At 40.9% G+C, this 18,532-nt stretch overlaps 2 protein-coding genes across 5 annotated transcripts; one reads left to right on the top strand and one right to left on the bottom strand.

Moving 5' to 3' along the window:
• Positions 1–59: 59 nt before the first annotated feature.
• Positions 60–9,769, bottom strand: rangrf (RAN guanine nucleotide release factor). Of its 3 annotated transcripts, none has more exons than XM_048234878.1 (6): positions 9,639–9,769; positions 9,031–9,220; positions 8,756–8,872; positions 4,148–4,310; positions 3,305–3,351; positions 60–751 (listed from the first exon to the last, which is right to left on the bottom strand). In XM_048234878.1, the coding sequence occupies exons 2-6, from the start codon at positions 9,093–9,095 to the stop codon at positions 628–630; spliced, it is 516 nt and encodes a 171-aa protein (XP_048090835.1). In that variant the 5' UTR covers positions 9,096–9,220; positions 9,639–9,769; the 3' UTR covers positions 60–627. The 3 variants fall into 3 exon arrangements, with proteins under 3 accessions (XP_048090835.1, XP_048090817.1, XP_048090826.1); XM_048234860.1 differs by having other exon boundaries at positions 3,305–3,399; positions 9,639–9,743; XM_048234869.1 differs by having other exon boundaries at positions 3,305–3,399; positions 9,624–9,714.
• Positions 9,770–13,688: 3,919 nt separating this feature from the next.
• On the top strand, positions 13,689–18,345 carry LOC125288479. 2 transcript variants are annotated; one of them, XM_048234888.1, is made up of 9 exons: positions 13,689–13,784; positions 13,893–14,150; positions 14,950–15,051; positions 16,033–16,089; positions 16,221–16,409; positions 16,903–16,998; positions 17,332–17,474; positions 17,815–18,036; positions 18,169–18,345. In XM_048234888.1, exons 2-8 carry the CDS (start codon positions 13,903–13,905, stop codon positions 18,015–18,017), a joined length of 1,038 nt encoding a protein of 345 aa, XP_048090845.1. In that variant the 5' UTR covers positions 13,689–13,784; positions 13,893–13,902; the 3' UTR covers positions 18,018–18,036; positions 18,169–18,345. The 2 variants fall into 2 exon arrangements, with proteins under 2 accessions (XP_048090845.1, XP_048090853.1); XM_048234896.1 differs by having other exon boundaries at positions 16,299–16,409.
• The last annotated feature ends 187 nt before the right edge of the window (positions 18,346–18,532 follow it).

The raw sequence follows: 18,532 nt of genomic DNA on the forward strand, positions 1-18,532 counted from the left end.
AGGTACATTTCATGGGTAAGCGATAAGCCGTTTCCCTAATGTAATTAAAACACGAAACAAACAAGTATTTTTTTTTAATTTTACAATCAAATGTTTTCAAACATGTTAACTACTAACTAAAAGATGAACAGACCATCATCTAACTTCAAATTATAAATGTAAATTTAGTCAATGTCAAACTGTGACACATTATCATATGAAACGCAAGCCCCTTTGCACTTCAACTGCTTCTAGCTTTTGGTCAGAAGTCAACTGCACACTACCCATAAGTTATGAGGCTGACCAGTCAGTCACAAGGTACAGTGCCGTTTATTGTGGACAAACTTGTGTAAGTCAGGAAACACCCCTGTGTGAATGTCTTTGACTTGCATTCTTTAACCAGGCAGACGGAAGAAGGAACTATGCAACACTTTTAATAGTGTTCATTAATTAATCTGTCTCAAACTGACACACAGTGTCACTGTTGAATATAAAATTCTTCAGGAAACTAAATATATTTGAATAACACCTCAGTCATCCTTTGTTTAATTTTCCCTAATTCTAGATCAATCTTTGATAGGACATCCACTTCACAGTAACACCTAAAAGTCTTTACATAACATTTGGCTTTGCGTCCAGCCCGATAAGCTATCCAAATACTCCAGGGTCGAGCAGCTGTAAGGACGTCATCACACACTGGAAGTCCTGTACTGTCCAGGGCTCTGCAGCCGGCCCAGCCACTCCACTGGCACCTTTACTGCTGCTGAGAGGGCTGAGGGCAAACACAAACACACATACACACACACACTGAGTTCAGCCAGGAGGAGGAAATTATATAATATATATGATCTACAGTGTATACGGAAAGTATTCACAGCGCTTCACTTTTGCCACATTTCGTTATGTTTCAGACTAATCTTAAAATGGATTACATTTTTTTTTGTTCTCATCAATCTACACAGAAAACTCCAACACCCCACAAAAAAGCAAGTGTTTGGAGTGTTTTGTAATAAAGAATGTAGCTGATAATTTTTTTGCAGCTTGGTCTGAAGATCATGTGTGTCAAGTTAGGTGACTATCGGACAAAATGTGTGACCTGTGAAGCTTTAGTTTCACCTTCACTAAAATCCATTATGGCGGAAATTGATGTCATACAACTCGTTGAACTCATCTTCGTCCAAGGATTCCAACGATACCTCATTTCTGAATTGGGCCAACGGGTCAAAAGTTACGTGTGTGAACGTACGTCCAACTTTGTCATGTTGGTGGCTCTAGAGGGCTCGAGGTGCCGACATGAAGCTTGGTGAAATTAATCATGGGACTGTCCCCAATCAGTGTACAAAATTTCACAACTTTTTACCAGACGGTTCTATGGGCTGCCAATTCACCTTATTCCGCGCGCAAACATGGGGGCGCTACATTGTCTCCGAACTTCCGATTGAGCAGTACATCCATTGCGATACATTGAGATAGCAGAGCTCTATCGAGATGACTGGCATCATATATTATGGGTCATCCTAAAGTTAGGAACGTTTATTTAGGATTTTGGTGACTTAAGACATTTCTGTTATACAGCTTTCCTATCTGAAGTTAGGAAAAAACTGACTTTGGAGTGGCTGTTCTGTAAGTTAGCCTCTCTATCCTCTTCTGCCGTGTTATCCCAATGAAGCTAACTAGACGTAGCTAGCCGACCGGAAGTTTAAAGACAACGTGGAATTTAAAAAAATGGGCGGGGCTGAATAAGGTGAATAGGGCTGAAACGATTCATCAAGTGCCTCTGCCGCCCTCGAAGCCTCGTTAAATTCCTATGACGCGCACTATACGCGCAGGGATCCGATTGTTCCACACGGACTGTTGTTCAGGAAGCACACCACTAGCGCGTGATACATTCCAGAGAATGTCTAATAAGGGGAGAACCTCCACTCTCGGGAAACTTCCGGTTTATGAACTGGTTGCAGTTCCTCTTCTGGTTCCACATGAGGGCGCTCACGAATAAGTGCAGAATGAATGGAGGTCTATGGAGCTGTACCCCTCAAATCCACTTTTCTCTGGATATAATTTTTTGCCCAGAAATTTGAAGGGTGCAGAGAAAATACAGACCGCTGAGTATTATATTTTTTGAGACACTTATTTGTTCTAAAAAGCCTTTCAAAAGTGTCAATGACCTCATTCATTAGCAGAAAGCTAGTGTGTTATGGGCAACAACGACCTAACCTGTAAGAAATCGAAAGGACGCAAGTACTCGTTCATTCAACTCAATAGGGAGTGATCCGGCTCTCCGTAAACGGGCTCTGTACATTCTGAGAAGTTTGCCTACAAAAAAGATCCAAAACGGCCATCTTTGCCCATATAAGGAGATCCGGTTGTTAATTGAAGCTAACAATTGCATTGCAAGTTAGCTCTGGGTAGCAAAAATCTAAGTGTGCCGCCTTCACTTACGGGAGATAACAGTATCCACTCGAAGGCAGAGGACAAAAGTGTGTTTCATACTTTTTCATCCCCACGAGACTAACAGGTGCGATTATTCAAAATGCAAAAAAAAATAAAAAAATATCCGATTAATCGATCGATAAAGTGCTAGATTAATCGATTACAAAAAGAATCGATAGCTGCAGCCCTAGCTGCAATAGACTCCCATGGAAGCGTAATAATAGGAATACGTAGAAACACAATCGGTGCCTAAGCAGCTTCGCCTGGTTTTCACTCTGACATACACCATCACTTTTGGCTTGGTTTTCACTCTGACATACACCAACTGTGAGACCTTATATAAAGGAGATGTGTGCCTCTCCTAATTATGTCCAGTGAATTGATTTAGGCACAGGTGGACTCCAATCAAGTTGTTGAAGCATCTCAAAGATCATTGATAGAAGTAGGATGCACCAGAGCTCAATGGCAAGTGAATAAATAAATAAATTTTAAGATGAGTCTGAAATATAACGAAATGTGGAAAAAGTGAAGCGCTAGGAACTTTCCGTATGCACTGTACTTTGACCAGGTGCTTCTCAGTAGGACAGCAGACTTTAAGATAAAGAGAGGAAGCTGGAGCACACTGATCGCTTGCAGTCTTTTATTTCAGTGCAAACACTGAAATGTTTCAACACTACTATGTCTTCCTCAGAGGACACCGATGCTGTAAGTTCCTTCCCATGATATGATATGATAATTCAGTTTAAATTCCCTCATTTGACACTTGTAGACGGTCTACTCCCATGCCTATTCTATATTGGATGGCCCTCACAGATAGATAGTTGTGAGGGCTCACCTCTACAACAACTCACTGACTGGGACATAAATAATGAATGAGAACATGAAAGACACTCACTTGATGATAACTGGATCATTGAAGGTTACAAGGACGTCTGTGGAGAACTGAGGAAGCCGAAAGAGGCACATGTGGATATTCACTGTGTTTTTCGCCTAAAGATGGTCACACAAGGTCAATCAGATAACAGGCAGGCCTCAAAGAGAAAGTGCTTCAATTGTCTTATGCACCATTTTCAATCAGATTGTTTTGTAATTAAGCATTCCACTGTACAAATATTTCGGTGAATTGGTTCAGTTGTGGTAGTTCAAACTTCCAGTAGTTCAAGTTCAAGTAGTTCAAACTGTCTGTGATAGAGATATTCTGGGTTGATACTGGCTTTTAAATTATTGCATTTTACAGTCCTGTTATTATTATAGCCAGGTTAAAGTTACAACAGATTTCTTTTTTATCGTTAAACATATTTTGCACAAATCTTTTTAAATTTTAGCTGATTGTTCCTCATTGTGGCCTAGCGATCCAGTCTGTGTATATGCATTCAAAACTCAAAAAGGTGTTCCTGCACCCTCCTTGCTACAAAGTGGCTGGAACTGAGGAATATACTACTGCCGACAGTCAATATGCTGCTTCAGGAGCGCAGATAAGAGGGGTGCAATTATACTGGAGCCCAAATATCAACAGTCTTTTGTCAGAATCTTTACAAAGTCAGAAAGACTTTACCTTAAGTGTCAAAAATCAATCATGGATGTGCAAAAGCTATGCCAGCATATTGTTTGCTGTTATAGCATTTTACAAAATAACTCCCTTGTCAGTTCCAGTACTTCAAACAACAGCTCTACACCCGTTAACAATCAATTTCACTGGGAAAAGACATTACAGTCTGCACTCTGCAGCCTAACTCACTTCCTCGTTGAATTTCGAGACAAGCTGCCCCCCCGTCAGGAGCCAGGCGGAAGCGCACTGCTGCAGCGACAGCTCTGCTTTGGGGATGGCCTGGACCGACCGCACCTCACAGGTCCCTGGCTCAGAGGCTTTGTTGCTTCCCGCCACATCTTCAAAGTGATACCTGGGGTATCAAAGAAACAGTCTAATCAGAATCAGCTTTATTGTATAGTATAAGTATATATACTTTTTTGATCCCGTGAGGGAAATTTGGTCTCTGCATTTAACCCAATTGTTGAATTAGTGAAACTAAAAACAGCACACAGTGAACACACAGTGAGGTGAAGCACACACTAATCCCGGCGCAGTGAGCTGCCTGCTGCTTGGCCGGGCGGGGGGGAGCAGTGAGGAGTTAGGTGCCTTGCTCAAGGGCACTTCAGCCGCGGCCCACTGGTCGGGGCTCGAACCGGCAACCCTCCGGTTACAGGTCCAGAGTGCAAACCAGTGGGCCACGGCTGCCCAACAACCTGGCGTATTGGCCAGGTTTGCTTAAAACAAACAAGGAATTTAACAAGTACAACACTCACTTAACATAAGAATAAAAAAAATAAAGAAAACAGAACAGTAAGAATAAAATGAAGAGCAGTAGAATGGCTTTTATGTTTATGTTCTCATTTATGTTCTTCAATGTTCATTAATGTACTGACACTTAATTGTAATGAATTCTGTGGAGCTCTGTGGAGGGAGATCTGGACAAGGCGAACCAGTTGTATCATTTCTACAACAGGTTCAACTGCCCAGCCCCAGCGGCAGTGGTCTGTCCACCCCCCTTTGCTGACTCGCTTGCTTGCCTGTCCAACCCACACCTCCCCCCTCACTCTCAGTGCAACACTCACCCCCACCATCAAAGGCTGATGCACCCCTCCCCCACAAGGTGACTCATGCTCCATTCGATTTGTGTTTGCAAACTCGGAGCTCGTCAGTGACGTCATGTCATACGAGCTGTTTGTGTTCTGTTTGTCAATCAGCTGTGCTACCACGCATTAGCATTTGGCTATTGTTAGCAGTTTGTAACGAAGCATTGCACAGTGTTTTACCCAAACAAACGTCATAGCATCATGGCGACAGATAGAGGTTGGACACTGTTGTTTCTACGACTGATTTAATGTGCCACAAATGCAACAGAACTGCTAATAAACAGTACATATAAGGCTCGCATTTACTATTAATGGGCGCAGCCATCTTGGAAATTCATACTCGTTGTACTCTGGGTTCGATCAAGTTGACGAGTCGTGTTTGAACTTCAGAGGGCGTTCCCTGAGCGTTTCCTTTGCAAGTTTGAACCAAAAACAGCTCGGAAAAAGACAAATGGAAAGACCCATAATGCCCCGTTCTATTAGTCTCGTACGCCCATGAACGAATGAGTTGCTAGCGTTAACCCTGGGGTTTGTAGTCTTTTTGGGAAGAACATGGATGCCACCAGGGCAGCAGCTGTCTCTAAGTGCTGGACATTTGTCTAGAACACGTCCCTCATTCTCCCTTGTTGGGTATGGTCAATGTGAATTAATAATAAAAACTTTTTTTAGTAACTCAATTTCACCTATTTCAATTTCAACAAGTGCTGTCGCGTTTCTGTCGAGCCACGAGGGGCAATAGCAGGCTAGTCATTGTTATTGTTTTATGTAGCCTCTTTAGCAAACCGGCTGGAAAACAAATCGTTACATTGTATTGCACGCACAGCAAGACCGTGCAATGCATGAATTAGTGACCGGATTGAAGCAGCAATGTAATCTAGTGTGTAAGAGCATTGCATCGACATTAAAATTACCAACACAGTACAAATGCAAAGAAAATAGGCCCTGACAGACGGTGTCCATAGCTGCTCAGGGTCTGTGCTGCGCTGAACTGGGGAGCCACTGAAGCACATCTTCCACCTGAGTCTCCGTCTCGGAAGAGTCCCAACCCTGTTTAAGACAGTCATCCCCATCCCAAAGAAGCCACACCCAAGTGAGCCTCTCTGACACTGTGATCAGCAGCACCGGAGCTTCACATGGAACTGTGCTGTCTCCAGTCCTGTTCACACTGTACATGTCTTACTTCTGCTACAAAACAGCAGCCATGCCACATGCAGACATCTTTGGGCGATACTGCAATGGTGGGGTGTATCAGGGATAGGCAGGAGGAGGAGAACAGGAGCCTGGTGGAGGACTTTGTGCAATGGTGAAAACTCAATTACCTACAACTCAACACTGCTAAGACCAAAGAGGAGGTGGTGGATTTCCGTAGGTCTAAGCCCGTTCTGCTGCCAGTCTCCATTAAGGGGGTCAATGTGGAGGTGGTAAACACTTACGAGTATTTGGGGATACACCTGGACAATAAACTGGACTGGTCAGCCAACACTGAAGCACTCTACAAGAAAGGGCAGTGTTTCCCATACATTGACTTATTTGTGGCAGCCCGCCACAATATCAACATTGACCACCACACAATGATTTTCCAGGTTGTACTAAATTGTGCTTGAATTTGGTTAGAATCGTAACCGCGCTGCACTAATTTGTTAAAAACTGTTGCATTCGAGTTAATTCTGCAAACCTACCACCACAAATAGAATTCAATTCTGTGGGAAACACTGAAGGGCAGAGCTGGCTGTACTTCCTGAGGAGGCTGCGGTCCTTTAATGTCTACAGCAAGCTCCTCTGAATGTTTTACCAGTCTGTTGTTGCCAGCATCCTCTTCTATGCTGTAGTATGCTGGGAAGGAACCACTAAGAAGAGGGATGCTGAGCGACTGGACAGGCTGGTAAGGAAAGCTGGGTCTGTCGTGGGCGCATAACTTCCCTCAAGTACCCTCAACAAACTAATCAACATTTTGGACAATGACTGTCATCCACTTCACGGCACTATCACAAAGCAGAAGAGCATGATCAGCTCAAGACTACGCACACTGCCATGCACAACTGACAAACTGAAGAAGTAATTTGTTCAAAGGGCCATACAACTCTACAATGCTTCAAGGGAAGAGGAGCGATTGACTTCTCTGCATAGTCTGTCTGCCTCTCCATTCTCTCCACCACTTCCACTACCACCTATAACAATGTGTGTGTACTAACTGTCCACTGGCCCACTGTTTGCTGCTTGCGTTGTTTACTGGCTAGATTAGCCCATATGCACAACCCCTCCCTCCTTCCCCCAGCCTAGACTGAGGCCTAACTTCATACTTGACCAATGGCTGTAACCCTTTTACTTCAAACCTCTAATATTGACTGTTGATTTTTGTCTCATACTTTCTACTAAACTTTATCCCGTATGCACTGCTATCCTTGCACTGCTATAGTTTCTACATTACTATGCCTACATTACTCTCTTATATTGGCCATATGTAATGCTGGTCTCTAGACTCTATCCTTGCACTGTTGAACTTATTTGCACTACCACCATGGCGCACATACTCTCATAGAGCACCTTACATGCATACTGAATCACAGGGTCAGTCCCTACCCTGTCACTGCAAGTGTCTCATGCTATACATCCCTTAGTACATTCATGTGGATTTTTGATTTAGTATCTTTTACTATCCATATTATTTAGGTGGATTAAGTTATTTTATCATACTGTTTATGTTGTAAGTGTATGTTGTGTGAGACGTCTAAGCTACTGGGACCTTGAATTTCCCCTTGGGGATCAATAAAGTATCTATCTATCTATCTATCTATCTATCTATCTATCTATCTATCTTTTCATTGGCTTTTAATTCAAACATTATCTGCATCATGAATGTATAGTAATATAATTCTGAACCCTCTTGGTAGTCTTAAACATAAGAGTAAACATAATTTATTCCACTGCTTGGTTGAATTTCCCATTGTCCTACGTAATTTAGAACGACCATTAACCGTATGTTATCTGCACATCTATGAAGTAGATCCAATTTTTGGCCATTATCACACTTGTATATTAATTAAGCAGAACTTCGTTGTGAAGTTTAAATGAACTGTCACGTTGCATCCGAGCTGTAAAATGCAGGCGTTCAGAACATTTGCAACATTGTAGCATATGACGGAGGTGGCTTTTAGCTAGATGGATGACAGCAGGCTAAGTAAAAGCGATGTTTCAAAGCTAAAGTTCATCAGAATCTTGGGATACGCCCGCTTGACAACGGGAGAGATAGAACTAACGACTGGCCTTTGGCCGTAGCAACCATCCATTTAGAACTAGTAACGGGAGTTTGTCTTGTGAGTTGAGAAATTAGTTGATATGTGTCGGAAGAAATTAGTTCTACAAACAAGACAGTTTTAGCGATTAAAACGTTTAAATTGTAACAGGAAATGAACACAACGCAAGTGGCAACAGTGGAATAAGCGGGATAATGGCTTCGCGTCGGGGCCGTTTTACAACCTCGACCGTGCATTAACTTCTGTGAACAGACCACCGTGTCGTCCATTATCCCTTAGCACATAATAACCTTGGAGAATCATACTGTTTTTGAAGTTTTGGGGGTGACAAACCAAAACCTTTTGTACTGATGTGAAATATACCTAACTTGCTGTAAAGATCATTTCAAAATTTTGAATAGCTTAGGTCACTTATCACCCCTAAACAATGATTCTTTATAGTTTGTTTTAATAATTACTTTGCTGCATCTTCATTTTCCACTTGGCTCTGGTACTCCAGCAGTTCAACTATGATGCTCTGGTCAGTGTCCCGATGAGCAAACACCTCCTGGTTGTCTGGGATCTCCCGTAGCTCACTGCTCTCAAACAGATCAACAGGAGTCATCTCAGCAAAAAACAGGATCATTAACCATAGTAATGTGACTGTCATGAGTATTGGATTTCAATTTACAAGAAATGTGATCTGATCTGTCAGCAGAGGTAACACAAAACCATATAATAATGCTACACTTACCTGATATCTTGAACACTGGGCGGGAAAGTGGCTGACAAGGCTCCTCCAAACAGTGGCCGAGCCATCTCACTGCTTTTAGGGAGAAGATGTTCTTCTAGAAGTGGTTACTTCTCGGACAGAGTTGCAGGTTCCAGACGCAGTAGAATGTAAAGGTGCCTTGTCATCTTCCAGGAATCAGCTAACATGAAAACTAAAAGTATAGGCCTAAATAAGTCTCAACTTGGGGCAATTACAGTAAGATCGATCCATGTCAGTACAGGACAATATTGTGTCTACACCATAGACTGTATAAATAGAACTATATAGTTTTAAGTCTAATGACTACCCTACTTATTAGGTCATCACACTTGCTCCGGTGACTTGTCCTCTATTTAAGGACACCAAGTACACATTAGATACACGACAAAGCTCTGTGTTGTGTCATGTTTGCAAGTACCATTGACAAGTAATCTAGGTTAGCATAGTCGCTATCTTAGCAACAAAACATCAGCAATATATCAAATACTAGAGTCGGAATCTGTCTTATACCGTATCCCTTATATGTCATTGTAAAACATTGCAAGAAAAGTTACTACGGCAGCAAAAAAACTAACATGTAATTTCTTTACCAGGATCACAATGTTACACATGTCTCGGCTTCAAACCATCAGCATCAGCCACATGCGTCGCACGGATATGAGGTAAGAGATTGTTATGAGCTTTTACTGTTTATGTGCTGCACTCTAGTGGCTGTATTATGTCTTGCTTAGCCCTTTGCAGACGGCCCATTCTAATCAAAGATTGTTAAGGCGGAGCAAGATCATGTCTATGGGCTAGAAAACTAGCTAAGTTAGGTAACGTTAGCATCAGGAGAGGCTGCAACATGTCCTTGACGCGTAGTCGCGATAAAGTTCCCGTGCTTCATGACTGCCAACTTTAGGCTGTCAAGTACACCTAATCGGTATTTTATTGTCAAATAAACGTTTCATTCCTTCGTAATATGTATAGCACAATTTTACATGAATGACAACGTTAATGTTACGTTACCGACGTGAAGACTGTGTTGATCACCGATGGTGTAACGTAAGGATTTTATTCATTGACTGCTGTTTTCATTAATACATGACTGAAGATTTGTTATAAATGTGTCTTAGTATTGTTTAGCTTTTAGGTTGTAAGGTTGGCTGCTACGATTATGAGGTTTTTGGGTGGCTAACTATGATGGGAGCTCATTCACCCAAGCCTACTCGTCGACACATTATTTTCTAAGGGGGTGTTTTGTCTTTACGCAACTGCAGTAGCCTATGCACGGTGTGTATGTGTATGCATACGCTGTTTAGATGTTTAGATGTGTATGTGTATGCATACGTTGTTTAGATGTTTAGATGTGTATGTGTATGCATACGCTGTTTAGATTACACCAACTCCAATAGCATTTACACCCCATCATCTGCTAGGCTGAGATGGACACACACACGCATGCACACACACACACAACCACGCCACAGCTGTGACAATGCACACACCACAGATCTGGTGTGAATGTGGCGTTAGTGTATCACCTTACGTGTAGGGCAAATGATATCGATAATTATATATTGTATCGAATTATATGCTGTATTGTTGTTAAATGTATTGAATTTCTTCTAACATTTTAATTGTTTATATATATATGTGTGTGAATGTTAGTATGAATTGTTGTGTTAGTATGAAATGTTTTGTTCACCATGTAAGATTTGTTGATCTTTGTTATACTGTTGTCTTGTCATTCTTGTAGTTCTAATAGTTACTGCATGTTTGCAAACATATGTTTATGTTATTTACCTGAAGTTGTTGTTCCTGGTTATTTAATCACATTGTTTAAGACTAAAATGATTTATTTCTCCTTTCGTAAACCTAACACATGTGCCAGTGTCTCTATATTCTTGTTTTCATAGTAGAATGAAGCACACGGAGAAGCAGTTACAATCAGCTAGTCTGTCTTTCAGCCTTTATCTGTCCTCCCCACAATTGATTTAGCCTCTCCTGAATACAGTAAGACATCCCATATTGAGCTTGTTTTGATGGTAAAACATCTTATTTTTTTTTACATGACCATTATATCTGTATTTTTAGGTCAGATGCCAAACCGGGAAATTCTACATTCTACTCTTTAAAAATTCTACTTGTTACTGTTATGAGTAAATTAATCATAACTTCTGAACCAAAGGTGATTAAATTGATTCTGTTTTTTTCACTGAGGAGAACACAACACTGGCTATCCTTTGCACACTATATCTACAACAGACATTAGGTGAAAAGAAAGATTCATCTTGACATTGATATTTTCACGTTTTTTGATGTTGAATTTTGAAGGTTTTGTTTAAAAACAATGTGTGGTACTCTCAAATGTATTAACTATGACGTGTACCATTTTAAAGAGCTAGTTTTCCTGATTACAATGGTGGGTATATCTTATCTCTGTCATGTAGCATGGCCACACAATAAGCCTTTTTGTCTCACAAGGGCATCAAGTATGAAAAAACTGAATGTTTCGTGCCGTCTGCAAAGGTCTAATAAATTTATCATCACTTTTGAACCAAAGGTGACACATTGATTCTGTTTTTATCACTGAGTAGAGGACAAAATTGTGAATCTCCCATACACTCAATGTTTTTCTCTATCTACAATAGAAATTGGGAGAAAAATTAGATTAATCTTGACAAACTGATATTTTCGTGTTTTTTGGGGTTGAATTTTAAAGATATTTTTTTTAAATTATGTATGTTCTCCTCAAACTCAAACTAAATTAATTATATTTTATACCATTTGAAAGGGCTATTTCTCCTGATTACAGTGGTGGGTATATTGTATCTCTGTCATGTAGCATAATCATACAATAAGCCTTTTTGTGCCATAAGGCCATCGAGTATGAAAGAATGGAATGTTCGGCACAGTCTGCAAAGGATATTTTCTATTAGGAATATGTATCATGGTTAGCCTAGAAATCTAGACGCACCCTAGCGGCAGCAAATTACATTTTAATGTGGGTCTGGCTTGTCAGGCTATATCATGGTAGTATTTATGAAACAAATAGGTATTCCATATATGCAGCACATAGTGAACACAGCTGGATGGATTATTGGTGCTTCACTCCCCTCCCTGAAGGACATTTACACCTTCCACCTCACCCGCAAGGCGACCACAATTGTGAGTGATGCAAGTCACCCCGCTCACAATTTGTTTGATCTACTGCCCTCTGGGAAGAGGTACAGAAGCCTGCGCCCTCAAGCACCACCAGACTCACCAACAGCTTCATACACCAGGCTGTTAGGATGCTGAACTCTCTCCCCCCTCCACCCTCAGCTACATAACATCCTGGACTTTGGACCCACAATGGCTGCCTTGCACTACTCCACCTGCACTACTCCACTTGTACACTTGCACACTTTGCAACTTGTTGTTGTCCTGTTGTCCTGAAAACACTTCTGAACACACTTCTGCTGCTCTTACATAACTTGCACCACTATGCCACTTGCATACTTAGGTCAAACAGAACTACCTCAGCCATTTATTGGCCTGACTTTTGCACTATTATATTGACTGTCTACTGTATGCACAATTACACAATTTCAACCCAAAATGTGCTGCTCTTATTTCTTCATTGTATGTGCCTTCTTATTTACTTTTTATATTGTTTACTTGAATGTTATGTTTGTCTGTGGACCTAATTGGTAAAATATGTCTTGTCTCCACCGTGGGATAGTGGGAAATGTAATTTCGATCTCTTTGTATGTCTTGACATGTGAAGAAATTGACAATAAAGCAGACTTTGACTTTGACTTATATCAGTAGGCCTAAGAATGGTAAATAGAAATAAAATAGTTTATGGGTTATGGTTATAGTATTTAGGCGATGCTTATGTCCAAGTGACCTACAGAATTACAATAGTTAGAAATTATTTATTTATTTAATTAATTAATTTGAAATGTTGGTAATCCTACATTAAGCAACACAATAATATCAATAACATAAAATAAACATACAAATCATATTAATTCATTAAAAGTCTGTCTTAAAACCCCTCTTGAAAGACCCACAACTACCACAGGGACTCAGAAAACTAGGCGACTCATTCCACAAGGAGGAACCTTCGAGAGTGTTGAATGTGACCTCTTAACATTATAATTCGTTCGACACAGCAGACGCTCATCAGTGAACCAGCAGTGAAAGATTGTGGATGTAGCCTAAAGTGTCCTATAGGCCTTGATAGGATTTCAATTCTAGCTGCTATAGAAATCTAATGGAGAGTAAGAGTCGCGTGTCCTCTTTGGCTGATTAAAGCAGGCGCGCTGCAGCATTCTGAACCTGGTCTACATAACCAGACAAGCCAGCTAACAAAATGCAATAGCTCAGTTAGGAAAGAACCATGGCCTCTTAAGAAGTTGTGTGGCATCTTGTGTTAGATAAGGTCTGATGTTAAGTATATAAACCGATATACTAGCCTATTACATGGACCTAAACTGCAAACTTGTTGCATTTAGGCCTAGGCCAGCAGAAAATCCAGATACAAACTAGAGTGCGGTTATTTCTAGGAAGGTCACATTTGCTCAGAGCACATTCTGAGCAGATCGGGCCTACTCTGACTCATAACCAAAGAGGTCATAACGTCATAATCTCATGAGGCAACGTCACGCCGGCTAATTGTTAGCTGTGCTTGGGCCTTGCCATGCTTATTACGCTATATTTCAGTCTAGACATAAAGCTACACAAATCCTAAATGAATCACTGTGTGGGTAAGTTAAATAATTATTATCAACCCATAGGCTACTTATTATTATAAAACGTTTAAAAAAACAACAACAACAAAAGAAAACGAGAAAATGTTTTTCTCTTTCTGACAGGCTGTTGTCCATGGGAATGGATGACCCTGGACCATCGAAACCCCTGAAAGGTATTCTCAAGGGCACATCCCGTCAGCAAGAGCCCACTGTGCACCAAATGGACTGTCCGATGAGCGCATCTTCGGCTGGCCTACCTCAGACCAACCTGCAGAGCAGCAGTGGTACTGATGTCGCTAATGCACAGGGTCGACCGCTGAAAGGCATCCTTCGAAATAATCTCAGTGACAGTGTGTCTGACTCGAACGGGAAGAAGCGTCGGTGAGTTTAGCCTATACAGTGCCTATAAAAAAGTCTTCAGCCCCATGCTAAAGTTGACCAAAAGAGGAATAAAAAAAATCTTCATTATAATACAGGGTGCATAAGTATCCATGCCATTATGTTGAATTCCCATAGAGCCATTTCATGGATCCAGGGTACTATACATCCTGATAAAGTTCGCTTGGCCTTTAGAATTAAAATAACCCCACATCATCGCATACCCTTTACCATATCTCACGATTGGCATGGGGTACTTTCCACTTTAAGATCATCTCTCAATGCAAATCAAACCAGCTATTAGGCTAACTGAAATAAAACCATCCCAATCTCTAGGTACAGTATGTTGAGGGGTATGTGATGATGTGGGGTTATTTTAATCCAGGCCAAGGGAACTTTATCAGGATGTATAGTACCCTGAATCCATGAAATAAATGGCCTTTAAAAATAAAAAATCTGTCTGCTTTTATGGAAATTTAACATAGGGGTATGAATACTTATGCACCCTGTATTTTAATGAAGAACATTTATTTATTTACGATACATTATTCATTCACAAAGAAAATTGGTGTCCTTAAAGGTTGGATTTTTCCTCATTTTTTAAATTAAGTCATTAAGATCCATTTACAAAAGATGATTTTTTTTTATTCCTCTTTTTAGTCAACTTTAGCATGGGGCTGAAGACTTTTTATAGGCACTGTATATTTACCATGCACGAACCAGCTTTACATACAGACATTATGAACATTTTCATTAGAGTTGTTATCAAAAGGAGAAAATGTATCCACCCTGTATGTGGTAGAAAGCAGCAAAGATGGGATGAAGGAAATATTCTTGCCACCAGCTGCCACTCATGGCTGAAGACTGCTGCTGGCTGCAGAGACTCCAAAAGTGGACCATATCTGTGAGCAAAGATTTGCTTTGCATAAATAATGGGATACTGTTTTAAGTAAATAAATTACCAGTTCCATGTTCCATTGGAAAGTGTGTTCTATCTATATGCAGAGGCGGACAGAGAACACAGCTTCATTACTTGAGTAAAAGTACAGATACCCTTTGCTAAATTTTTACTCAAGTACAAGTAAATGTACAACAGTCAAATGTCTACTTAACTAAAAGTACTGAAGTACTTGTTTTTAAAAGTACTTGAGTATTAAGAGTACAAGAGTAGCCTACATTTTCCAAATATTGCATTACTACTGCCACAGTTTCTCACATTTATGTACAGAAACGTCCGACATGGAGTTATGAAAAATGTTAATGTTAATACCTAGGAGAAGTCATTTTCATATTTTCACCATGTTGCCAGGAATGGGCAGTATTTCTAATACATGTATTTAAAATACGTATTTCAAATACAAAATACTATTTTGTAATTGAAACACTTGAAGTGAAAACTATCATTAACTTGTTCAGAAAATTGAAATAGTCTGGAGAGGTGGGGCCTCAGGTTCCCGGGATGGACCTGCTGCGTCTTCATCCATTGTTTCATCTATGGCTTCGTCTCTTACCTAAATCTGACCATAGAGTTGACTTTGGCGGAAAGCTGAAGGTGATTGCTGATAGGCTGTCTCAATCAGTGGTGCCTGCACAATCCAATCACGTTTGAGAGGAAAACAACAAATTGAGGGTTTCCGAGATTTTTCTAAGTAATGGGTACTCACGGTTATGGATAGAAATGTAGTGGAGTAAAGAGTCCAATATTTGCCTCTCAAATGTACTTGAGTAAAGTCATGAGTACTCCCCAAAAATGATACTCGAGTAAAGTACAGATCCCTCAAAATTGTACTCAAGTACTGTACTCAAGTAAATGTACTCCGTTACTGTCCGGCTCTGTCTATATGTGCTCTCTTTCTTTATACCTTGCCGTCCTTGATTACTGCAGCTGCAGCATAACCATGTTGGATGACGAATTTGAAGAGGACAGGTGCCTGTGCAAAAGGTGAGGCATCTTACCCATGGGTGTATGTTTGTTTGTAGAGATTACTGTATATTCAATAGTTATATTACATAGCCTATTAATCTTTTATGAAAACTGGGTGCTTATCCTGAGGAAATATCCCCAACTTATAGAAGACCCATTCTCCACCTGAATCAAGACCAGGCCTGTAAACAGGGTGTGTTTGTCAATGATAATCTCATACTGCACAGGAAGAAGTCTCAGAGTTGGGATGAAATAAGTATCTTGGAGACCCAGCATCCCAGCACGCAAGATACCTCCTCCACACAGCCCTGCCACTGGGGCATAGGGAACAGGACTTGGTATCCATCCAAACCTTTCAATGTACTTTATTCTATATTTAAAGGGACACCAGGCAAGCCTGATGCTTTTTCTCTACGAAACTCCCCCTCGCTCGGTCTGAAGCTCTTTTCCTTTTCTTTGCGTCTTCCGTCAAGGGTTTTCGCTGCTTCTTCGCCGGCTCTGCCATTATACACACGTTTGCAACAATCTCTAGCGTTTCGTTAGCCTGCCTCTGTGCTGTAAACTGATCCTGCTTCAGTCGGCGGGTAGGATACACCGAACTTGCAAGTGGGATATTCTTCCTACAGGCAGTAGGGGCGGGCGAGAGACCCCGTAATGAGTCATTTAACCATATACCGACTTACGAAGATGATTAATTAACACGAAAATGTTGCCTGGTGTCCCTTTAAATGAAGATTAGTATTGTTATTTTTATGCACAGCACAGGTATATTGTGCAGTTGCAAAATTAATGTCAATATTCTTTAGCCTACTTCTTCTCTGCATTTTTTAGTGTTGCTGATGGTGTTAAAGAGGACTGCAGGAGTATTGAGTGCTTTCCTGAACCGCAGCCTATGAGCCCTCAACCAGACCCAGAGCCTCAGGCCGAGTAAGGAAGTGTTCATGCACATGCCACACACTGACTGAACAAGAAGTTTCTTGGTGTTTTAAGCCCCCAATGTTGTCTTCAAGGCAGCGCTGCCTGGTAGGCGCTAGGGTTAGGCATGGGTTAAGGTTAGAGTTAGGGTTACGTTTAGGTACGATTAGGTGCCTTTAAGTCGACAGTGGCAGCGCTGCCTGGAAGACGACGTCGGGGGCTTAAAACACCATTGACCGAACAAGAAGCCTACATATTGAAACACTACAGAGAAACACAGACACACACACACACACACACACACAGGACATACTGGCTTTACACCTAAAACTGTCCTTCCTTCAGAGAGTCACTTGAGCACCCCAAGCCACTGGACCAGGTGCAAGTCATGGACACCTCACCTGTAGGCATGCATCTCTCACTGGAGGCTGTCTCAAAGGCAGAGGGGCTGGAGGAGGACAGCACAGACAAAGTGATAGGTCATGACGGTAAGGACATGCTATGGCAGAATAGTTTAACCTCAAGATACCTTAGCTGTATGCTCAGCTAGACTGAAGCACATGTTTAAAAGACATGATCGAATAGTTGGGTAATGAAAGAAGGCATCATATGCACAGGTACTGTGTTTTGGATGGAGTTTTGTTTGCTTGTTTTTTTTTTTTTATGTTTTTTTTTTTTTTGGTACTTAAATGCTCATGTTTTTATGTAAAAACCTGTATTTGCATGTACATGCACACACACACACACACACACACACACACACACACACACACACACACACACACACACACACACACACACACACACACACACATAAAACACACATAGAGAGCACACACTTTGAGGAGCTGAGGAAAGCATACATCAGGGAGAGCCGTCAGGTTCTGTTGGATAAGGCCTTTCAGGCGAGATGCAGCGATGAGGATGAAAATGACGAAGAGGCGGAAAATGGAACATTTCCTGCCACAGCTGCCGACTCTGCTGATGCTGCACACACTGATGCCAGTGAATGGAGTGGCCAGACAAGCTAAAAAATCCAGACAGAAACAGGTAGACTACACATTCAAAATATCTATGAAACAGTGAAAAGGATGTGACATTTGGCCCATGTATTGTACAGTGCCAAAGCTGTATACTCTGCCAAGATGAATTTGTCCTCATTGTCTGGTTAACTCCACACAGGGACTGAAAAGCAATGATCTCTCCAGATAACAGCTCATTCTATGATGCCTCAAAAGATATGTAAACTAAAAATGGAGGATTATTCTGTGACAACTTTTCAACTTTCTCCACTTTCAACTTCATCAGAAAAGCAACCTCTCAATGGACTTTGAGTAGATATAAACAATGATCACAATATCTCATTAGTGCAGTGTCATTATTTTTCATAGTAATTTAAATTTAAGTTTGAAGATTATTATAATTGTTTTTATCTTTTTTATCTATCAAGAAACATACAAAATAATACCTTTAAAGGTTGTATCAGCAATAGCGGGGATACGTCACTTCTGTTGATGTTCAAACAAAACAAAGAGCTAGCTCGCTA

Source organism: Alosa alosa, chromosome 2, assembly GCF_017589495.1.
Source record: "Alosa alosa isolate M-15738 ecotype Scorff River chromosome 2, AALO_Geno_1.1, whole genome shotgun sequence".
NCBI lineage: Eukaryota > Metazoa > Chordata > Actinopteri > Clupeiformes > Clupeidae > Alosa > Alosa alosa.

What these genes read in the sequence shown, in the direction of transcription:
- LOC125288479 (XM_048234888.1), top strand. Translation starts at nt 13,903, where the DNA reads ATGGGAATGGATGACCCTGGACCATCGAAACCCCTGAAAGGTATTCTC. An exon ending in TCCAAAAGTGGACCATATCT is followed by an intron (nt 15,052 to 16,032) that starts GTGAGCAAAGAT and finishes TGATTACTGCAG; the next exon opens with CTGCAGCATAACCATGTTGG. An exon ending in GGCATAGGGAACAGGACTTG is followed by an intron (nt 16,410 to 16,902) that starts GTATCCATCCAA and finishes TGCATTTTTTAG; the next exon opens with TGTTGCTGATGGTGTTAAAG.
- rangrf (XM_048234860.1), bottom strand. Translation starts at nt 9,095, where the DNA reads ATGGCTCGGCCACTGTTTGGAGGAGCCTTGTCAGCCACTTTCCCGCCC. An exon ending in TCTCGAAATTCAACGAGGAA is followed by an intron (nt 3,400 to 4,147) that starts GTGAGTTAGGCT and finishes GACCATCTTTAG; the next exon opens with GCGAAAAACACAGTGAATAT. An exon ending in AATGATCCAGTTATCATCAA is followed by an intron (nt 752 to 3,304) that starts GTGAGTGTCTTT and finishes GTTTGCCCTCAG; the next exon opens with CCCTCTCAGCAGCAGTAAAG.